The sequence below is a fragment of the Aythya fuligula genome, chromosome 14, assembly GCF_009819795.1.
Source record: "Aythya fuligula isolate bAytFul2 chromosome 14, bAytFul2.pri, whole genome shotgun sequence".
Taxonomy (NCBI): domain Eukaryota; kingdom Metazoa; phylum Chordata; class Aves; order Anseriformes; family Anatidae; genus Aythya; species Aythya fuligula.
This window is the reverse complement of record NC_045572.1, coordinates 18,203,786-18,226,218: the sequence shown is the minus strand read 5'-3', so window position 1 is coordinate 18,226,218 and position 22,433 is coordinate 18,203,786. Positions and strand designations below refer to the sequence as shown.

General features: G+C 50.1%; 1 protein-coding gene across 1 annotated transcript; it reads left to right on the top strand.

The window, feature by feature from the left end:
• Positions 1–15,030: 15,030 nt before the first annotated feature.
• On the top strand, positions 15,031–21,668 carry IRF1 (interferon regulatory factor 1). The gene is given in 11 exon segments (XM_032196881.1): positions 15,031–15,067; positions 15,070–15,330; positions 16,130–16,221; positions 17,124–17,223; positions 17,410–17,586; positions 17,884–17,933; positions 18,058–18,193; positions 18,387–18,512; positions 19,365–19,408; positions 20,080–20,215; positions 20,687–21,668. Coding segments are annotated over 11 exon segments (1,257 nt in total). The 3' UTR covers positions 20,785–21,668.
• The last annotated feature ends 765 nt before the right edge of the window (positions 21,669–22,433 follow it).

The following is a 22,433-nucleotide window of genomic DNA, read 5'->3' as shown; positions in this document are numbered from 1 at the left end:
TGGTTATTCTCAGCTGCACCACATAACCACCACTGACTCCCCCAGTTTGAGGCGCCGAGACACCGGGGTGTCACTCAGCTGCTGCAGCCTCAGGGCCCCGCTGCCAGCCCTGAGCTGCTCAGCACCACCAGCCAGGCAGCAGCATGCAGAAAGCAGGCGGTGATGTCAAGCAGACAGAAACATAACAGGGCCCTGAGGTTTGCCACCGCTTCCTCCGAGCAGCCGGAGCACTGCAGGGACAGGAGCGTTCGGCTGCGTGGCCCTCGGAGCTGCCCATGGTTGGAGCCCCACAGATGAGAACCAGTAAGGGTTTCCCCAAGGGAACAGGGCTCCCTGGCCTTGCCAGATAGCCCTAGTGATCTCAAGCAAAGAACCATGACACTTCCAAGTGAACAAACACTCAGGTGTGACTCCCACAAACTGTCCCCAGCCCAGGCATGGTGGCGCTGGCCTGCTGGTGCTTCACCACCTGCCCTCCCTGCACATGCTCCGGGCAGCGGCACAGCCTCGAGTTAACTAATTGAGAGAATACCTGCATTTCAGAAACGTCTTATCAGAATTATTGCACAAACGCAGCTGTTTTTTTTCCAGACATTAGTCCACCGATTTTCTGTGGTTGCTTTTTCTCTGACAGTGCAGTCTTACATCGCCTATCAGTGGGCTGTGCCGTTATCAGCGGAGCCGGCCCCGATCTCTGGGGAAGTGTGGTGGGGCTGGCAGCTGCCTGGTCATGCTTCGGGTCATTCTGTGAGTTGCTGACTGAAAAAAAATAAGAGGCCACATCCTTGCATCTTTACACTACCTACTTCTCTGGAAATGCTGATTGGGTAAGGAGTATGCCCAAAGATTAATCACAAAATTTACTGGAACCTTTCCCTTCCAGAAAGTCTCAACATGTGGCCTTTCTTTCTATATCAGTTTCAAAAATCAACCCAAAGTGTTTATTTCCCTGTACAGAGACCATAAAATGGTAGAGGACCAGCCCAGAAGCACTGACAGGTTCTCTGAGCACATCAGAGCGATGAGGACTCATCTGTATCTTATTTTTCTGGCTGCAGGCATCTATGCTGCTCCCCACATAAGCAATATAGCAGAGTTACTGACACTACTACAACAGATGAAGAATTCAATGACAGGGGACATTCTGGTAAGTTCAATTTATACTTTTTAAATATGCAGTTTGATATATTGATGTACTGAATCATCTTATTCTCTAAATACTTAGGTTGCATTGAAAGTTGAATTTTGTTTTCATTGGTGTTAATGATGATATTTGAAAGGCTTAATCAATAAATATATTATTTTTCAGAATCTGAGAATTGAAACTCCAACTTCTATAGATGTAAGTAAACTTTTTTTTTTTTAGATAAATTTTTTTTCATAACTTTAGTCATTGGAAATTAAGATAGTTTGTAAAGTTATCTCCTAAAATACTCCACTTGTATATAAGTATAAATGAAGCTATTATAATGTTATTAAATACTGTTAAAAGGTTATTAAAAATAATCAAGTGAGTCAAAGAAAAATATCTTATGATATAAAAGTAGACAAGGACAGTAATACAGCATCTATTCTTGTTCTAGATTTTTGTAATACTTCTGCAGAACACACACTGATTTTCTGAATCAACTTTTTAAATGATGGACAATAAAAAGGCAAGAGGAATGAACTCATTCACATTTCTTGCTTGTCCATCTCCATTCTACCTATTTAATTTAATTTTTATTTTAATCAAGCTATTTAGTCTAATTTTAGAACACCTTTTTATACATGTTCCATCAATGAGGGTAGTTGTATTACCACATCTTGTCCAAATGATGTGGCTTGTGAAAACATCCCGGGACCAAGACACCGACTTACTGTGTATCCATGAACGGTGATTGTCTTAACAGGAGGACCAAGTTCCTCTGAGTGCATTTTCTATCTCCGTTTGCTTCTCCAAAAACTTCTCCTATTCCTTGGCACTTCAGAAAGATCCATGTTCCCTCTCTGTGTAAAGGCGATTTTCTCTGCAAGCTGACTTTAAATACAACTTTCTCTTGACACAAACACTGTTAATGAGACTCTGTTCTACTGTATATTGACTGGAAATTAGGTTTTAATGTGAGATCACATTCCAGCACAGGGTTCTTCATGCTATATCACAGCCAGATAGGTGAGAATACAACCAGAGTAGTTAATTTACTGCAGGAACAGAACAACTCACATTTCTAATGTAAGCTCGCTGCAGTAGGTTTGTTTTAAATGGCGAATCCACACCATTCCTCTAAATTAGCTCTAAAGGTCTCAGCTTCACCCCTTTTCTCTGATGCATGGATCTTGCCTGAATGCACTCTCCACCCAGTGCTGGGCTCTGGCTGCTGAGGGGAGCAGAGGTGGCCCTGGCAGTGCTGGGCACCTTCAGCTCGCTGCAGTGCTCCTTGTACACCACCGTGTTCTGTCGTGGTGTATCGTGTTGTATCGTGCCGGGTGCCAAGCAGAGGCAGGGCTGCTCCGTGCTTCAGTGCTTGCTGCTCATTGCTGCTAGAAGTGTACAGCTGCCCAAACGAGGGCAAGGGAGAGACAATCCTTGTGGCCACGTAGCATCTAGTCTGAGTACATCAAAGGCATGGTGCTGACCTTCAGCAGCCATCCGTGTTTTCCCCAGCCATTGCTGACTTTTACTTAATTTTCATCACCTTCTTTTCCTGTTACACTTCTCCCCGCTCCATCCCTGCTTCTGATAGCAGTGCCCTTCTCCTTCTCTCTTTCCGAGTTTAATGGATTTCTTCCAAAACAACTCCACGCTGGCAAGCATCATCACTCTGTGCTCTGCTTCTGTCTTGTGTCCCCTTCAACCTTTCTGGCCACCTTGCCCAGACCTTGGAGAAAAACGCCAGCTACTGCTTTGCAGAAGAGGACAGGCACGCCTTGTGTGGCTCTCCCCAGGGCACGACAGGGCCACCAGGGCCAGGAGAGCAGAGCACGCCCATTCCAACTCCCCTCTTAGCACACAGTTGTCAGCTGTCACGGGGGTTAGAGCAGGGAGTAGTTTTGGGTTCATTTCATTGCTTTCTCTCACATTCCAGAGTCAGCCAGTTGCAGCTACTGGCGCAGACAGCATCTTGCATCCAAACTGAAGGCATGAGCCAGAATTATCTGCTGGTACGAGCAGATGTAAGAAATCAAACCAGTCTTCAGATTGCTGTGAAAGGGCAAGGACTGTGTTTTGAGATGATTCTGAGCTTAATCTGAACATTACAAAACAGAGACTATCAGAAAGCTAACACAAACTATCAACTGCTAGAGTACCTAAAAGTGGTCACCAGTCAGGCATATGTGCCTAAGTAACTTGCAGACGTGAGCTCTGAAGTCAGTAACACCATTTTTGTCACCCAGCCAGCTGGATGTCAGCCAAGAAGACTATTAATAAACTAATTGTAGTTCATAGTTACAAATTCCTGTTTCTCAATTTTGGCCTTTCCTTCCATCTTAGAATGTAAACTGCATTGACACATTGTTTGAAGGAGTGGAACTGTTGAAAACTAATCCTGACTTGAAGAAATTCAGTGTCTTTTTCCAAAAATTTGAAAGACTGAAGCAATCTCTCATACCGAGCCTGGCAGAAGAGGTAAGAATTTATTTCTTGTCTATCAGAGATCATGAAACAGAGACCTGGTAAACTGTGCTCCACAGTTTATGACTGAGCCCTTATACCTGCAAAAGAGGGGATAATTTTTGGACTGCCTTTTGTTCAGTACATGGAAGAAAAAAAACTAGCATTATTTCTGCCCCTCTCTTGTTCTAGTCTCCAGGTTGACCCACCTCTAAAATGTGGGTTCATTTGCATTTATAAGGTTTAAGGAAAATTATGTCATTTATAGAATGATATTAAGGTGAAAAAACTGTACATAATGGTTAAATGCTAAGTATTTTCTTTGTCTTGATTAACTTTTCAGGGGGAATGTGAAACAGAAAGAAGAAATACAACAAAATTCATAGAAAAACTGATAACATTCATCCGAAAATTATCAAAAGGCACAAGAGCATAGGATTACGAGTTGGTAGAATTGCTGTAAATTCAATGGGCAGTAAAATGTGTGTTTGTTTTAAATGTGCTCCTCCTTTGAGTTAGAATTTGGAAGGGCACACCTTCCATTGCAGTGGTACTGTACTTGTTCATGTGTGGAATGTGATCTCAGAAAGCGTCAATGGCAAAATGTCATTTGTGTTTCTAGGTGAAAATGTAAATGCTTGATAAAGCATACAGTGCAGGGTATTGTGGAATTACTTGACTGATCATAAAACCTTCTACTTTCACATTAAAAGGACAACTTAATTTCAGAGTGCTCATGCAAGCAAAAGCAACAGGTTCATGCCTCAACCCTATCTAACCCTTGTAGAGCCCCGTGGGTTTAGCAAGCTGTGCCATAAATACTGAGCAGCATGTTGAAATGCAATATGAATATTTCCTTCACCTTTCTTAAAAGCATCAGTTGTGGAGTCTCAGGAACGGACAGCATGCATTTTAACAATGTCTGTTGAGGCTCCATAATTTTTCAGGTGTAAGGTCCAATCTCTGCTAGAAAACCTCTGCTGGTACTGTGTAACCTCAGCAGAAGGGGTCCACAGATGGACATTATTCTTGACAAAGTGTTTGGAAGACCAGGAACCCTTGTAGAGACCTTTATATCAGTACGCAACTGATGTTGCTGAAACAGTTAATTTTGCTTGGGGAACTAGTATTGCCTATACTGGGAAAATCTCAACATTACAATATCCATCTGTAACAAAGAAAATTAATCAATATAATTGGCTTTGTTACTGCTTTGAAGGCAGCTGAGGATGAACTGCAGAAGTCATATTCACATAATAATGCATCTTTAATGCTCTGCACAAGCTTTGCTGTGTATGTATGTTTTATCAGCAAGCAGCACAAGAACATTGTGCTTGTGCCTAGCAGTCTGCTCAAAATCTTTCACAAACACTGAGAAACTTCCTGAGATTTTTAGATTTTTCCTTTTACCTGCAGCTTCTTTAGTTCACTGTAGATTTGGTAACTAAATAATTTAAAAGATACGGGTATATGTCACTTAAGATAATTAATATATTGTGTTGTCTTTTTTTTTTTTTTTTTTGTAAAACTACTGGCAATGATAGGAGCAGATAGATTAGATCAGTCTGAATTTATTTGTATGGTGTCAATTAAATTATATTACATTTCATAGATGTGTATTTTGGAGGAAATATTTATTCTGTATTTTTGCTACTTTTCATAAATTGAATAAAAGTGTGTCTCCCCCCCTTTTTTTTTTTTTTTGTCTCCCTCTCCCACAAGTTTCACACTTGGGCACACAGAGCAGGGCACTGCCTGTCCCCCAGAGCAGCAGCACCGGGGGCCCCAAAAGCTGGTGCAGCACCCTCTAGGAGAAAGCAGAGCTAGGCTTTAATACCACAAATGCATTTTTGAGGAGCTAAACTGCGTCAAAAAGCGAGAAAGAGGCAGAAAGTTGAGGCAGCAGTGCTTCAGCCCTGCAGAGCTGGCGGCTGTTTGGAGGCATTACTCCAGAGGGTGTCAGGGCAGACCAGCAAAACGCCAGCACGGCTCAAGAGAGCCTCCAGAGGAAGCTCCCGATGCCGCCGGCTTTTTAATATGCTAACCTCTTTCATATTTTTATTATCGCTTCTCATCGTTTCTCATTCCTACTGTATCAGATCAAGTTCAGAGGTGTCTCTGTGCCAGCACAGAAGCAGCCGCTCTCTCTCATGGCCACCAAGCTCACTTCTCCCCCCGGTGCCTCCTCCCTTCCAGCACCCAGGCAGAGCGTGGGGGTCCCGAGCAGCAGCCCCCCACCCTGCACTGCCCCTGACCCCCCTGGGACACAGCATCCCTGCAGCCACCAAAGGCCAGCACCTCACGTGAGCTCAGCTCAGTGGTGTTGGAGCTGGGAAGGAAGGGCAAAGGAAGAAAAAACCCTTCATTTACCCATTTTTCCATTCTCTCTATGGAGGAACAACACTACGATGCACCTTTAATGCACCTTTCACAGCAATTCTGATTCTGAGCCCAGATCCTGACCAAGTCACAGCAGCACAAGCCACAGCAGTGCCGCCACTCGCCCCGGGCTCTGCAGGGCCGGGGGTCCTGCACAGGACCACCGGGCAGGGAGCAAGCAGGTGCTGGCATCACGAGGGTAAACCCACTGATGCCATCACAGAGTGAAAGACAGCCAAACATACAAGCATAAATACTTACTGCAAAAAATCCTGGGTCAGATCTCGCTTGGATCGGTGGGTGGTTTCAGAGAAATGAGCAGGGAAGGAGAAGTCAGCAGGTTGTGACTGAGCTGCTAGCGACAAAGACATTCAACCCTCCTCCAGCAGTTATACAAGTCCGGAGAGGAAACTGAAGGATCACCCAAAAGAGGGACTGTTAACTTAAAATAGCTGGTGGCTTTACCTGGAAACCAGAATCCCCCTCCTTTTGCCCCCTAAATACAACTTCAATCGCCTTTCTCCTCCCCACCCACCTGCACCCTTTTTCAGGTCTAAAAGGTTCCAGCTGTATTTTAAATATTAACTTCTAAGGGAAGTCTAAGCTAATAATTTCTTCCAGCATGCCTAGGAAAAATCAACATGTACTTAACATAAACCCATATTATTTTACTCCACTTAACCTTTTAAACCTTAGCTTTCGTACTGCTTGAATTGGAGGCGCACAACACAGACTTGCTCTATAAAATTTTATCAGCCTGGTTTTTATTGGGAGCCTGGAGGACGTGTCCCTACTGCTGAGATAACAGAGGAGCTCCTTGCAGAGGAATGACAACACGTTAAAAACGTTCTTGCTGCACCTTAGTGCAATTTTATCTCTGTAAAATAAGGACGCAGATTTGCAAGACTAATTATAACTGCCAGCTAACAAATTAAAACAGCAGAGCAAACGCTTCCGGATGGCAGTGATCAAATGTATTCACCTGCCCACTTGAGGGCAGAATCCTGCGCCCTGTGCTCGTGGTGCTGTCAGGCTGCTAAAAAAAATAAAAAATGGGTGCAGCGTTTTGATTTTGTTGTTGTGTTTATTTGCTTGATTTGGCTTTGTGAGTTAGTTTGTTTGTTTATGCGTGTAGGTTTTTTTTGTGTTTGGAGTTTTTTTGACTATTTTTTTGTGTTTGGAGGTGGGTTTTTTTATGCATGTATTTTTCTGTGTTTGGAGGTGGTTTTTTTTGGCTTTTTTTTTTTTTTTTTTTTTTTTTTGCTTTTGGATTTTTTTTGTGTATTTATTTATTTTATTTATTTTACTATATGTTTTTTTGTGTTTAGAGGTTTTTTTTTTAACTACATGTATTTTTTGAATATCGAGTTCTTTTTTTTATTATTTTTTTTAAATTTTTTAATGAGTGTATTTTTCTGTGTTTGGAGGTGTGGGTTTTTTTTTTTTTTCATTTTTTTATACTTGTATTTTTTTGTGTGTATTTATTGTGTGTTTTTTTTTATTATATGTATTTTTTGTTTGGAGTTTTTTGGTTTTTTTATTTTTTTGCATGTATTTTTCTGTGTTTGGAGGTGTTTTTTTGTGTTTTTTTTTTTTTTTTTTTTTTGTTTTTTTTTTTTGTGTGTGCATTTTTTGGTGTTTGGACTTTCTTTTTAATTTTTTTTTCTTTTTTTGTGTGTGTGCATTTTTTTCTGTTTGGACTTTCTTTTTAATTTTTTTTGCTTTTTTTTTTTTTTTGCTTTTTTTTGTGCGTGCATTTTTTTTCTGTTTGGACTTTCTTTTTTTTTTTCTTTTTCTTTTTTCTTCGTTTGTTTTGTCGTTTGTGGGTGCCGCTGCTCCCCAGGTGCCTCCTCGTGGAGGGGTTTTTCCCGTCGCGGTCGGGTTTTCCCGGGGGCGCGGCTGGAAGTCCCGGCCGGTTCCTGCCCGGGGCCCCCCCCCCAGGGGCCGGGATTCCCGGGGCCCGGCGCCCCCCCGCGGCCGCCCCGGGTACGGCGGATTCCGGGAAGCGCCTCTCGCCGCTCCTCCTGCGGGAAACCGAAACTCGGCCGGGGAGAGGGAACGGGGGATGGGGAGGCGAAGGATGGGGGGTGGGTGGTAAAGGGATCAGCAGGGAAACCTCTCGCCCCCGTCCCCAGCCTCCCGGTGTTCGCAGGGAACAGCTCGGGGAGGAAAAAGACGAATTGGTTTTGTGCCCGAAAAATGGAAAAATAATGAGTTTTTCATTGTTACGGGGGGAATGCACTGCGGAAAGCCCCGGTGGGGTGCTGAGGGCCTGCGGTGTGGCCGGAGGCCCATCCCACCCCACCCGCCGGGGCACGCAGACATCACAGCATGCTCGCCCGGTGCAGCCCCTCTCCATCCCCAGCACGGGAACCCCACTTTTATTTAGGCTTCAAAAGTGCTTCGTCAGGCCGGAGGAGCCCGCTGTCACCCCGGCGAGTGGCTTCCCAGCCTTGGCACCCGTCCCAAAGCGCCGTGACACCGCTCACCGGCCCACGCTGCGAGGGCAACTTCTGCATTCCTCCCCGATCCGTCAGCAAAACGGCGAGGAAAAGCAGCGAGCCGTCATGTGCCTCCCACGGCAGACTGGGGACAGCTGTCACACACCAGAGGGTGACTCAAATGGCAAGCTCCTTCTCCCAAATAGTGCCAGGGTGAAGGGCAAGGTGACCCCACGCTGTACTCGGCCGCGCCGCTCCCGGCCTTTAGCCGAGGAAGGGGAGTTAAAAACGCTTAAAAACGATCAAGATGATGATGGTGATATGTGTCTGCGTCTTTCAGAAGAAATCACGCCTTAATGACGGGCAGCTGGAGCAGCGTGAGCAGGGAACTGGATGGCACGGTCCCTCTGTGCGTGGTGCCCCCACCTCTGGGGGTCCCTCCCAGCCGGGGGGTGCTGCTGAGGGGGGACTGAGCCCTTCTCCTGCCCTTCCAGCCAAAAGCCATCCCAGCTGCTGTTTATAACCTTTCCAGGGTTCGGCCGGACACTTGACCGAGCTTTTCCCTTTTCTGTAGGGGAACACCAGTCTCTGCAGCAGTCCCCTCAAAGCAATGCCCCAGATGTGACGGCTGGAGCGGGGCTGACTCAGGCACAGCGGGGTGTAATGCAGGGTGTAACACGGGGTGTAACACGGGGTGTAATGTGCCGTGTACCTGCCCTGGCAGCCCAGTGCTGCGGGGATGCTGGAGGGCTTTGACCCTCCGGGTTTGACCCTTGCCTATATGACCCCATATAAACCGCACCGTGGTGGCTGCTGGGCCCTCCTTCGGGCTGCAGGGGGACAGAGATGGCTGCGGTTTGCATCAAAAAGTGAATAGCCAATAAAAAAAATATTTAAAAATAAATAAGTATATATATATATATATATATTTTTTTTTTTTTAAAGAAGGGAACTCGTATGACTGAAGGCCGATGCTTGAAGCGCATAATTTTCACTCTTCACCATCATCCCCCCCTGACATTCCCAATCCAAACCTGGGGGCTGAGCCGTGCTGGGGTCTCCGCTCTGCAGCGCTCCGGCAGCATCTTCCCGGCCCGGAGCAGCAGGCTGTGTGTGCAGCGCTGGCCCTCGAGCCTCAGCTCCTCTGTCCCACGGCTCTTGACTGTGCTAACGTGACAAGCCCAGCAGGGCTTTTCAGCATCTGTAAGAGTTTCCTCTTTGGCAGCCCCTCCGCGCTGGGAGGGGATGGAGGTTTGGAAACAAATCCTTATTAACTCCCTTCCCCAGGCAAGGCAGGGGGTGAAACTCTTACGGTCCTACAGCCTGGAGCCAGGCAAGGGGTACACAAAGCCCTGCCCGGAGCTGCAGTGACCTCCTGCAGGCCTGCAGGTGAGGGAAGGGGTTCAGCCCATGCTGCTTCCCCGTGGGTCCTGCAGACCTACAAGATAACCTTTATTGGGAATATTTCTCACCTCTTCTCCTTTGCTGCCAGCCCCGGCACCATGGGGACATCAGCCAGGTACAGGGCAGGGGTCCCCATCCAGCTGCGTCCCCGACCTTTGGCAGGGAGGCCGGGGCTGCCTCGTGCCTGCGCCCTCGTTGGGCAAACTCATGCCAGCTGCCAGGTGCCTGCAGCTCGGGCCCACTGGCAAACTGAACTTGTCTGTGCAAACAGCTCCTGGAAGAGCCATCTCCTCCTGCAGGGAGCAAAATTCTCAGAATTTTCTTTTTTTTTTTTTTTTTTCCCCCCACCGAATGAACCGCAGAGCCTCATTTTGGGTTGGTTTGAAAATTCACCATGTCATCAATGGGGAGAACTGATTTCAGGTCCTCAGATAGGTCTGCTGGATTCCAGGAAACTGTAAGTGGCCCATCCCAGGATATATTTATTGCAGCCTGAGGAGCAGAGCTCCAGCGAGTATTACCTCATGCCATCTGGGCAGGGTTTCAACATTTTTTACATTATTGTCCTGCATGTGCTTCAACCAAACTTCCTTTTTGTAAGAGAGGCATTTATAAGAAATGGAAACAGCTTGCAACAAGTACTGCGCTCTCAAGGCTACAGACAGAGAAGCAGCTGGGTTTTTTTCTTCATGTTTGCCTTCAAAACTAGGGCTGATAATGCATCCTGCAGGCCTGCTCCTTAACCCCTTCCAGCCCAGGGCTCCACTTGCAGCTACCAGCGCTGCCCACCCATGGGTGCTGGGGGTCTTGGTGCCGTGTTGGTGGTCGGGCACTCGCTGCCCAGGAGCCCCAGGGCTCCCCAGTTCATGGGGGAGGCTCTGCACCCGTTTTATGGGCCCAGGCCAGCCCGTCCAAAATAAAATGATGGTTTCTGAGTTTGATGGGGAAAAGGAGGAAGGTGAGCAGGGAAGGGAAGGAGGAAGGGCACGGAGTAGAGCAGGGTTCGCCACGGTGCTGAAGGGGAGAGAGGCAGGAGATGAAGTGGGGAAGGGAAAGGGGAGGCGTGCAGGAAAGCCCGATGTCCCGGCTGCTGGGGCACTGGGAAAAACGGGGAGGGAGGCGAGGGAGAGAAGCAGAGCTGGGGCACTGCAACCCAGCACCAGGAGAGGAGAAACAAACGCTGGCGCTGGCGGTGCGGGACCTGGAGGGCTGTTGAGTGCTGGTGGGCACGGGAAGGTCACGATACGGCGATGGGAGGAAGCAGACAGGGCAGCGAGGAAGCAGATAAGAGGCTGGCTTTCGCCATGCTCCCCGTGTTTCCCTGCCAAAACCCACGCTCCATCCTGCGGTTGCTCGCCCCCAGCCAGCACCACCCCTACAGCACTGCAGGCAGATTGCTGCCGCCCGCGTCCCCCGGGGGAGGGATTCCCCACTGTGCAGCCTCACCCCTGGCCTCCTCCAGAGCCCTGGGAGGGAGAAGGAGCAAAGCAGAGCCTGCCATGAACAGCATCGTGTGTGCCCTTCACTGCCATCACCCAAAGGCTTTGCCGTTTGTGTTGGGCTGAGCAGGATTTCTGCCCTTCGCTCCCCAAAAGTGGTGCTGGATGCTCAGAGCCCAGCTTGGGGGTAAAGCCTGGGAGGTCTTGTCTTCACTCCAAGGCAATTCTGCAAAGAAAAAGCCTTACAGGTGTGTAGGAGATAAGACGGAGAAGATTCTCTTCTTCACTGCCACCAAAAGAAGCCCTGAGCAACTCCAGCAGCAGCTTGGGTTGCACACAGGTGACTCTGGTGTCACCGGGGACATGACAGCTCTGCCTTCAGGTCAGGTTCTGGTGGACTGCTGAAAACCACACATTTCACCACACACACATTAGCCAGCAGAGCCTTTGGCAGTCTTTACTTTAATATAGTACAGGAGTGAACCCATCTCAAACTGCTCTTCATGGCAGCTTAACCAACCATTGCAGTGAAGATGGGAACACAGAGCTGTGCCAGTGCCAGTGTGCCAAATCCGTAACCCTCTGCTTTTGTAGAACACGTCAGGAACTTTTTGATTCCATGCATTTGATGCTTTTTAGTGTCACTTCAAGTACAGGCTTCCTAAGAGCACCTGATTTCAGGACATTGCTGACCAAGGCAGAGTGGTGTCCATCCCAGAACGATGAACACCACTCATGGAACAGCAGTCAGAGATTTGATTTGGTTTTAAATAAAAATATTATTTAAGATTTCCCCCAATCCAATCCATTTCCACAATCCAAGACTTGGTGTCACCCCAGACTGGGTAAATGTGATGAAATACTTGTATCAACGTCCTCCTCTGCATCTCAGTGCTAAAACAACCAGCAGATCACCGGGGTAGGGTGAGAAGGAATACAGTGGCGATTGCAGGGTGCTCCGAGCCAAAAGGCCAAGCAGGTCCCTGAGATAAGACCGCTGTCAGATAAAGCCCGAGGGGGACCGCAGCACTGCAGGGTGTTGGGGATGGTGGAGCTGGTGGATGCTCGTGCTGGGCGAGGAACTGGGTGGAGCAGAGAGCTTAATGGCCAGTCATGTGTTTGCCTCTCAGAGCACGTGGATTATTCCTTGTTCACGTTTTCGTGCAAGCACAAGCCGAATCCAAGTGTGTATTCCTGCGTTAGGTGCGTTGGTCACCAGGCGCTGCAAGCAGCGGTGGGGGGCAAGGAGTGGGCTTTGTAACCCCGGCGTGACGAGCGTCTGACACAGGGCAACGCTGGTAAGAGACAAATCGGTATTTCCTTGTTTCAGCCCAGAGATAACAAAGGAGCAAACAAACATAGGGCATCCCAGCCGAGGCAGGTCATTCTCCTTGGAAACCTGCTGTGCAGATACGGGGCACAACGCGGGGAGGAAGGTGGAGTTTTACCAAGTGGGATCTTTCGGGGTTCATACAGCAGAAACAAGTGGGGATTTAGGTCTAGGACTGTTAGCCCTCCTTGTGCATTTCTGTCCTAGGTGGATTTATTTGTAGCCTGGTGCCAATTCCTGATAATAATAGCCAGCAAGGAACATAATAGTATAAAAGTCATATATCAAGCAAGCCACCATTCAAAATTCCATCATTTAAACTATTTACGGTACGTTACCATAAACGTTATCGTACACATTGCCATGTACAAGTACTGCCATACAGACACATCGGCCCACTGGACCAGGAAGCTCAGGATTAATTTTATTTAAAGCCAGCTGAGGGGATAAAAAAACAAACCACGGGAGGTTGGAGCTTGAAAGGAACTACAGCATGATCTTTTTGGTCAATATTTAGGTTGTGTAAGAGGTGTTGTGGCTATTTCTCTAGATGGATTCGCACTGGAACCTCAAATACCTTCTGCCATCTCTTTTTCAAGTGACTTTCATGTTACCTCCCAACACCCTGGATTTCTGGGCACCTTATGCAGAGGAGTCAACCTGTGGCCTCCTACAGGCTGCAGGAGTTGTAAATGTCCTTGTGCTGTCCCTACCTTGTTTGTGTGCCTCTCTGCTTCTTTATTTGTTTAATATACCTAGTATGTTATATCTATATTTACACTGAAAGCTCACTGGGGAATGGTGCCTCACCCAGCACAAAGACAAAGACCTGACTGCAGATAATACCGAAATATACCCAAAAAACATTAATCAGCCAAAAAAAAATTGAGAGAGTTGAAAGAACGCATGGGACACTTACAGGGGTGGGCATTCTTCCACACTTAAACCCAAGCTTGGGTTTTTTATACCTTAATCTTTTAAAAAAATAAATAAAAGAAGAAACTTCCTCAGTGGGGGCAGAGTACGACGTGTCACACCGTTTGTCTGGGCTGCCCATGTATCTTTCTGCCTCTTTCCCGAGGTGCCTTCCCATGTCTCCAGCTGGAATATCTTCAATATTCCTCTGCACTGACGGCACCTTGAAAGCACTGGATTCAAATCTAGCCTCACTGTCACCCAGATCCAAGGGAACGGGGAGGAATCCTGGTGATTTCGATAGCCTGAAAGAGCTGGAGGAGAGGGCAGAAAGCCAGTGCTCACACTTCGTGCCTTCTAACATGATGATTTCAAACCAGCCCAGCGCCTCACACAGCCCAGGCCAGAGGAGGATGGGAGAAGAATAATGCCAGGCTTTGCAAAATGCCTCCATTGCCCCACCTCCCTTTTTTTTTTTTTTCCCATTTGCACTGAAAACGGATGATTAGCGACATACACCTGACTGTCAACTACTGCCCAACGTGGCGATGCGAGATCAAATACCCTGCAAGTGCTGACCACCGACAGCAAAGGTCGGATCTCAGCTGGGAGCCTTGAGAGAAGGGGCACTGAAAAGAGGCTGTGACACAGGTACTGTCAGGAGAAGGAACCTGAGTTAAAGGCTGGGCTTTTACACCAGTTCAGTCAGTTTGGCATCACCATGGCTCAGCAGAACTGTGGGCCCAGAGGCACCCTGGGGTGCTGGGGCTCCGCTGTGCCGCGTGCCTGCAGGGTGAGGGTCCTGGCCCCGTGCTGCAACGCTCTGGGTGTTGGGGAGGGGACCAGGCAGGCCTGGGCAGCTCATTGCACAGTGCCATGAGAGGATAAATGCAGAAGGTCAGGGACATCCCTTATAATTTTCACCTGTTTTATTTCTTTTTCTGCTGGCCTTCCTTCTGCCACCCTGAGTGTTGCTGTACCCCTGCTGCATCCCCCCCGGGACTGCTGCATACGCAGCACTGCCCTGCTTTGGTCCTGCTGCAGGGGGATGTGCACGGTTTGGACCCGGGCAGCCCCACAGCAGGTCCGGGGGCTGTGTGCCTGCTTGGGGTCCGGGGACCGGGTACCGGACCCTTCCCATCCTGCTCCCTACGAGCAGCCCGGGCCCGAGCCAGGTTCCCACCGGGCTAAGAATACCCCCACATCGGTGCTGCGCTCTGGCTGCATCCCTAAACGATGAGGGAGCCGGCAGCCTGCACCGGGGGCTCATCGAGCTCCATCTGCGGGACGGGGGGCACCGGGAGGGCACCGGGGGGGCACCGGCGGGCGGGACGCGTCCCTGAACCCCCGAGGGGGCGCGGAGCTGAGCTCCCCGGGGCACTTAGGGGCAGATCCCGGTGCCACCCCCCGGCACCCGCAGGTCCCCATCGGCCCCCCGGTGCCCCCCGCGGTGCCGCGGCGGGGGCGGTCCGGGGGCGGGTCCCGGCGGTGCCGCTGGTGCTACAACAGCCTGATTTCCCCGAAGTGATGCTGCGGGCGGCAGCCAATGGGCGGCGCGACCGCCCCTGGCCGGGGAGCTGATTGGTTGCTCGACGGGCGGCCCGAGGCGGCGGGGAATCCCGGCCGCCGCCGCGTTATACCCGAGGGCGCGCCCCGCGGGCGGCACAAGGCGGCGCGGCGGGCGGCGGGCGCGGACGGCTCGGCTCGGCTCGGCTCGGCTCGGCACAGCACGACACAGCTCAGCACGCCTTGATTTGCCTTGCCTTGCCTTGGCTCGGCTCGCTTTGGCTTGTCCCGGCTCCGGATTGCACAGCCCCGCACGGCGAGGTGGGTCGCGGCGCTCGCCGCCCCCCGCTCCGGCAGCAGGCGCCCCGCGGGGACCCGTGGGAGCGGTCCCGGGGGCACGGCACGGCTCGGCTCGGCTCGGCTCGGCACGGCTCGCCAAGAGGGGGCAGCGCCGGCTTGCGCCATGCCGAGGAGGCTTGGGGGGCGTCCCGGCCGCCGCTCCGTGCGCGCTGCGGGGCGCAAAGCGCCGGCAGCGGCCCCGTGCCCCCGACGGGACGGGACGGGACGGGACGGGACGGGGCACGGCGGCGGCTCTGCGGGCTCTGCCGGCGGCTCCGCTCCGCGCCCCAGCGGCGAGCCCCGGAGCCGGCTCCCGCTGCCCCTCTCCGCGGCGATGCCCGGCCCGGGAGCCTCGGGAGCCGCTGCCGCGACGGCGCCGGGCTGGGGAAGTTCGGGGCCATTGTTTGGGAAGTGCCGGTGCGGCCGCTGCGAGGCGGCGCAAACAGGAAACTCGGCCTGCAGGGGAGGGCGGGGAGCGGCCCCCGGGCTCCGCTCCGCACCGCGCCGGGCTGCGGGGGGCGCCGCTGCTGCCCCGGCCCCGGGGCCGCGCACGGAGCTGGGCTGGGCTGAGAGCGCCCGGGGGGGACACGGGGAGGTGGGGGCGGACGGGGCTGTGATGGGACCGGGGGGCTGTGATGGGACCGGGGGGTCCCAGCCCGCTTCGTTCCCAGCCCCGCCGCTGGGCGCCGCGGGTGCGCGGAGCCGGAGGGCAGGGGACAGGGGACAGGGGACAGGGGGACGCGGCGGTGGGGCTGCTGCTGACCCTCTGCCTCTGCCACAGCCACCATGCCCGTCTCCAGAATGCGCATGAGGCCCTGGCTGGAAATGCAGATTAACTCCAATCAGATCCCGGGACTGATATGGATTAACAAGGTGAGGTGTGCGCGTTGGGACTGCCGGTGCTGCATCATTACCCCTGCTGCTCCTAAGTGGGCACTAAATGTAAGGCAGGATCGTGAATCAAATGGAGAAAACTTGCATGCATTACGTGTTTATTTCCAGAAAAGGTAGCTCCAGTTAGCACAGAATGTAGCACTCCGTTTTTTTTTTTTTTCCTGATAATTTTCCCGGGAGGGAAATGATAAGCCAGAAAAAATGCAGTCTGAACATGGCAGAGCAGAAAAACTCCCAGGCTACTTTTAACTCTTGATCCCCATTTGAGCTGCCTCTTTTCCCAGTTAAGTAGCTACTGTTGCACTCCCCACTGTGGGATGGGGCTCAGAGATTTGGCCTAGGAATAAACTTTGGACTTGTCTCACTTTGGTGCTGGAAGCACATCTCTGTAGCTGTACCCCGGGGTGAGGTCATGAGGCTTATTGAATCATTCTCTGATTCTCCTCAAGAAGAGGCCTCAAGAAGTCTCTTTCTCTGAAGTTTCCATATCCATCCCAGGGTGTTACTTAAGCTAGGATATGTTTTTCTCAGGGTTCATACAGGATTTTAGGGGTAACTGTAAAAGGGATCTCTATCCAAGTGCACATGGGAAATGTGCTGGAGTTTGTGATACACTAACAGACTAGATGCAACATCCTTCAGTGATTCTGGGATAAGATTGGTAACATTGCTCATTGCTGCTGTACCACAGTGTGTGTAACTTTCCTGGTTTCAGAGCTCTTAAAAGCCTTACATGCACTGAACAAAACAAATGAACAACAGTTGTTAGATATTTTTTTAAAGTTTCTGAGCTGCCACTGATAGAATTCTTTGTTAAATCCATCATTTCAAATTGGCATTCGATGGTTTCTTAATTCAAATTTTTATTGGTTTTACTTCAGGATAAGATGATGTTTCAAATCCCCTGGAAACATGCAGCTAAGCATGGCTGGGACATGGAGAAAGATGCCTGCCTTTTCCGGAGCTGGGCCATTCATACAGGTGTGTGCTGGCTTTAGATTTCCATCAGTTATAGCAATATCTGAAATGAAGCATTTTTGTCTTGACTTACACCTCAGGTGTTAGAATGACTTTTAATATGTCAGAGAAAAGAGAAAAATGTCTTTTCTGGGGAGAGCTACCACTGCAATGCAAACACTAAAGGTTCACCCCATCTTTTATTAATAGGAAGATATAAAGTTGGTGAGAAAGACCCTGACCCGAAAACCTGGAAGGCAAACTTCCGCTGCGCTATGAACTCCCTGCCTGACATCGAAGAAGTGAAGGATAAAAGCATCAACAAAGGCTCCAGCGCTGTTAGAGTTTACAGGATGCTGCCCCCCTTGACAAAGGATCAGAAGAAAGGTGAGCGCACAGCATCCAGCTGGCGTCAGGCGGGTCCCACTCCGCTTAGGCAGGGCTATAACAGACCTGGTATAACACACCTACAAGTGGCACCAGGACTGCTGGAGTTCTTGCAAAAAAAAAAAAGCTTATACAAGCAGTCCCTTTGATCCCAGGTTCTTTAAAGATGCCTAATGGCATTGCCCAGGGTTGAGCCAGACTCTGCTGCCAGCTGAGCAGGCCGCTCAGGGCTGTGGGAGCTCACATTCGTGTCAGCCGTGCAGCCTTTCTCACATCTGTCTTGTTTTTATTGAACAGAAAGGAAGTCAAAGTCTTCAAGAGAAGCAAGAAGCAGGAGCAAGAGAAAGGTATGTGCCTGTAGAGGTAGCAGAAGGAGCTAGAGGTTTTGGTGGTTTTCATGCTACGATTTTTTCATATGGGAACCTGGGTGCTCGTAGCCAAGTCTTTCATGCTTCGTTCTTATTTTTGTAGCCGTATGAAGACATGAGGACGGAGGAGTCAGCAGAAAGACTAACCAACACTCCTCCGACAGATGACCACAGTGGCTACACCGTTCATGACTACACGGGACAGGAAGTGGAGGTGGAGAGCCCGTCCATCACCTTAGGTGAGGCTCAGTTTTTAGCTCAGAGCAGAGAGGAAAGTGCTGCTTGTGCTAAAGCCACAATTTCGTCACCAGAAGACAAAGATGACTCTGGGGACCGTGCCTGGCTGTGCCGTAGATGGGCAGGGAGGAAGCGGTGGTGGTGGTGGTGGTGGTGTGGGCTGCGATTGCCAATGGCTCCTGGTGTGTCCCACAGATCTCTCCCCCTGCGAGGTGAGCGGCTCCCTCGCCGACTGGAGGACGCCGATGGAAATCGCCATGGCTGACAGCACCAACGACCTCTACCAGCTCCAGGTGTCCCCCCCGGGTTCCTCCTCAGAAGGTTGGTGTCGCTTCCTTCCTACCTGGGTCTTTCGTTGGTCTCCTGGTGCTAGCCCTTCTGGGGCAGGTTGGAGGCAAGGGTGAAGGTGTTCCTGGGTTTGGGGAGAAAAAGCTGTCTTGTAGGAAAACCAACCTCCACCCGGTGGATTTGGGTGTCTGGAGCTACCGAAATGGCCAGGTTAGAAAAGCAAAGAGCTGGTACAGGCCAGCTGCAGGAGTAGGTGCTCCCAGGTGAAGGGCTCTGCAATGCCATTTGCTCTGCACCTGTGGGCAAAGGACAAACTTTGTCTCACCATCGTGGCACAAACAGGTCAGCCACCAAGAGGAGGAGAGATCTCTGACCCTGGTGCCAGGGAGGTGGAACTTCTGAGGAAGCTGGAAGGGGCGATATCAGGAGCAGGACAGAGTTAGGTGTGCTAGTGAGAGTGGAGGTAGCTGCACCTGCCAAAAGAAAAAAAAAAAAAAGAGACTTATCCGTGTGATTCTTCACTCTGGATGCAAATGTTCTCCCTCTGGGCTACCTGCTTTGGTGATTCCTGGGGAGAAGCAAGAGGTGCAGGTGTCACCTGCAGCTGGGATGGGCCATGAGAGCTGGGCCGTGGAGCTGCTGGTGGGCTTCAAACACACAGCATCTCCTTGGTGCTGTGTGTGGCTGCAGCAGGGCACCTGCTCCAAACCTCCAAAAAGCCTTTTGCCTCTGGAGGAGCCCTTCAGTTACTGGGGGGGGAAGAAAAAGGTAGTGGTGGTGTGTGACGAGCATATGAAGCGGGCTGTGGTGGTGAAGAAGCAGAAGCGTGGGGGCTAACCTGTGGGAGAAGTTGACATCTGTTTTCTCTTTTTTGTGTGCTTACAGTCACAGATGAAGATGAAGATGAAATGAAAGCGAATATTTTTAAGGTAAAAACAGCCCTTCTGTTCAGAATAAAATTGGCCAAAGCTGCTGTGTGCACCAAGAAAGGAAGGGAAGTAGCTGTCTGAGCCCTTGATAGTCCTACACGAGCTGAACGTACACTTCCTGTAATACAAAACCCTAATTAAATGAAGAGGCCTGAGAAATGAAATATAAAAAGAATGTGATTTTGTAAACATGAACTGGAGGTGACACATACGTGGAAGTATTACTTTTATTGTGAGAGTCAGTGGAAGCTACTGAGTACTGCTAGAAGGAAAGGTTGCTCTGTTAGAGTCTGCAGTGGCTTCGATTTCTCTAGAAAGGCTTTTTTTTTATTTTTTATTTTGCCCTTCCCTCCGTCTCTCATGTGTGTGGCTTTTAATCTGTGCTTCCAGACATGGCATGCTCGTCCCACTGATAAGGGGATGTTTTGTTTTTTTTCAAGGAAGGTGCTCCTGCTCTCCCTGTTTTGCGTTAACCTAATTTTAATGGGGAATTTTATATAATTTCTCATGGTCTAAGTGAAACCTTTCCTTTGCTCTATTCACCATCATGAATTTTAATAGGCAGTAGGGAATTTACATTGTGCATATGAGAGCCTGTATTTTTTTTTTTTTAATTTTCCCCTGTCCCTGTAAATTTCAGGCTTTTTTACCATCCCCTTACTCTCTTTCAGCTGCTCGAACCGGGGCAGGACTGGCACACGACCAGCGTCGGGGGGAAAGGCTTCCTCACCAACGAGCCGGGCACGCAGACCATGTGCAGCACATACAGCTACAAGGACCAGGACGGCGAGATCGACACGTCTTCAGGTACAAAACCTTGGTTATTGCTTACAGTCCAGGGTGGAAGGTGCAGGCGAGGGTTTTCAGGAAAGAAACTAACTGGGCAGGGAGAAAGCAAACAGAGGAATTCACAGGTGTCTGTGTTGAGGTTCCTAAGTAGCCTGTCAGATGCCTGTAAGGAATTTGTTGGGGTAAAAAGGAAGAGAGGAAAAATGCCTCCAGTAGAAGCTTGACTACAGGTTTACCTTAAGGTTACGTATGTGTGTAGTATGCCAGGTCTTGGGAACTCCTAGCGATATAGCAAGGGTTTCCACTAGCAGTAGCTTACATGGGAGAGTTTAATTAGAAAGTATTGGGAGTATTTTTAGCAAAATTTGAACCTGGGGTATTTGCTCACCTCCGAGGAACGTTTCATTTCTGGGTGTGTTGGTACGCAGGGGCTCTGGTGCTCCCGCTGCCCGGGTTCGGTTCTCACCCTGGGTTCTCACCCTTATCCAGGGGAGATGGATTTCCACGTGTTTGACCAGAAGAGCAGCCTGGAATTCTCTTGGCTGGACACAGTAAGACCCATGCAAACCATCTCCTGTGGCTTGTAAACCCCCGGCTCCCGCAGGCTGTGGACTGCTTTCGTGTAGAGACTACAACCCTGAAGAGAATGGTAGAAGTCCTTTTGTTACTGACTGGAAGAAGACAGTAGCTGTTATATTCCGTTTTAACTCGTAGGCCTGAAAAAGTTAGCAAGAAAAACTCCATCGCAAGCAGAGGAATCCCATCCCGGTGGCGGGACCGCTGTGCCCAAGGCAAACAGCCCGGCCCCGGGGCACCCCGAGGCTGAGCTCGGTGCCCGCGTGCGGCAGCTCCCGGGGACCGGGGGCCACCGCCGTCCCCCCACGCTGGTGGCGAGCACTTTACCCACGGAGTGCTTAGGAGAGACAGTGCGGAGGAGTCTGGTTTGGTTGCTGCTCACTTGTGCAACACTGGTGACATTATCAGCTTAATGACTGTCATTACACGTAGAAAAAGAAATTGCACTAATTGGCCTTCTCTTCCTTGATTTACTCCAGCATGTAGTTTTGTCTTCAGATCTTTCAACTCGTGTACATAACTTAGACCAATAAAATGTGAAAATTCAGTTTAGGCTTCGCTTCCATATAGTACACTTATCCAGGCCCACTCATAGGACATTATCTGCTCGTAGGCATGCCGGATCCACTTCCACGTAATAGTTGAAGAGCGGCTGCATGATCCAATTTTTGCACTGGTAGGGGCAGACCCTGTTATTTATACTCTGCCCTTCAGAGCTGTGTTCTAGTGCTCCTCATGCTGGTAGGAACCCTACAGTACTGTATGCAGCTAGCTGCCACAGCCTGCGTGCCCTGAGCGAGGGTGTGCAGAAGAGTGCAGGGTGGAGGAGGTTCTAGTTCATACTTAATACGTAGGAATCAAATCACTAAGCTGTAATAGACTATTTTTCTTGTACATTTTATTTTTGTATATAAAATGTTGTATATTTGTTTTAATAAAAGTGTTTTATATATGACATGCTTACTTTTCCTCATTGGAGCGTTCGGAGGGAATGAATTCCAGATTCCTTGAAAACACCCGAGCAGCTGTGCTGCTGACAGCCAGCGAGAGGGGTTATTCCGTGTGAGTCACGAAAGCCCAGGGAATTTAAAACGGGCTGAGTCATTTCCCCTCCTGTCCCAGTACAGCTGATGGGAGGAGTCCTGCTCATCCCAGGCCCCGTGCACGTGTGGGGCAGCTGGCTCACACCTGCCACTGTTAGCTCCAGAATTTAGCAGGCCGTGTGCTGTCTCTGATGAAGGCTATCCAAAAACACGCCGTGTGCCAAGCCTGCTGTGGGTCTCGCTGCTGGCAGTGCTGTGGGCTTCTGTGCTGAGAGCAGTGGCAGTGAAACGAGCTGCAGAAGTTAGGTTTGCCCCCAGAAAAAGCACAGGCAGCAGCTGAAAGGCAAGGGGAAAGCAAGCTTCCTTTTCCATTGTGTGTGCTCTTCCTCAGCCATGCTCCGTGGCCCAAAAAGCTTGGCGTTACCACACCACCTCAGGTGGCTGCTGCAAAGCGTGTCCAGCTGCAGACACTGGCATCAGGCGCTGTGTGGAAACCCCCTCCCTGAACAATGCAAATTCATGCCTCAGCTGAGCTGTCAGCCTCTGAGATCACGTCGGTGGTTGCTGAGGGGCTCCTCAACATCCCCGTCTACCACCCTGGCTACAGAGCAGCCCTC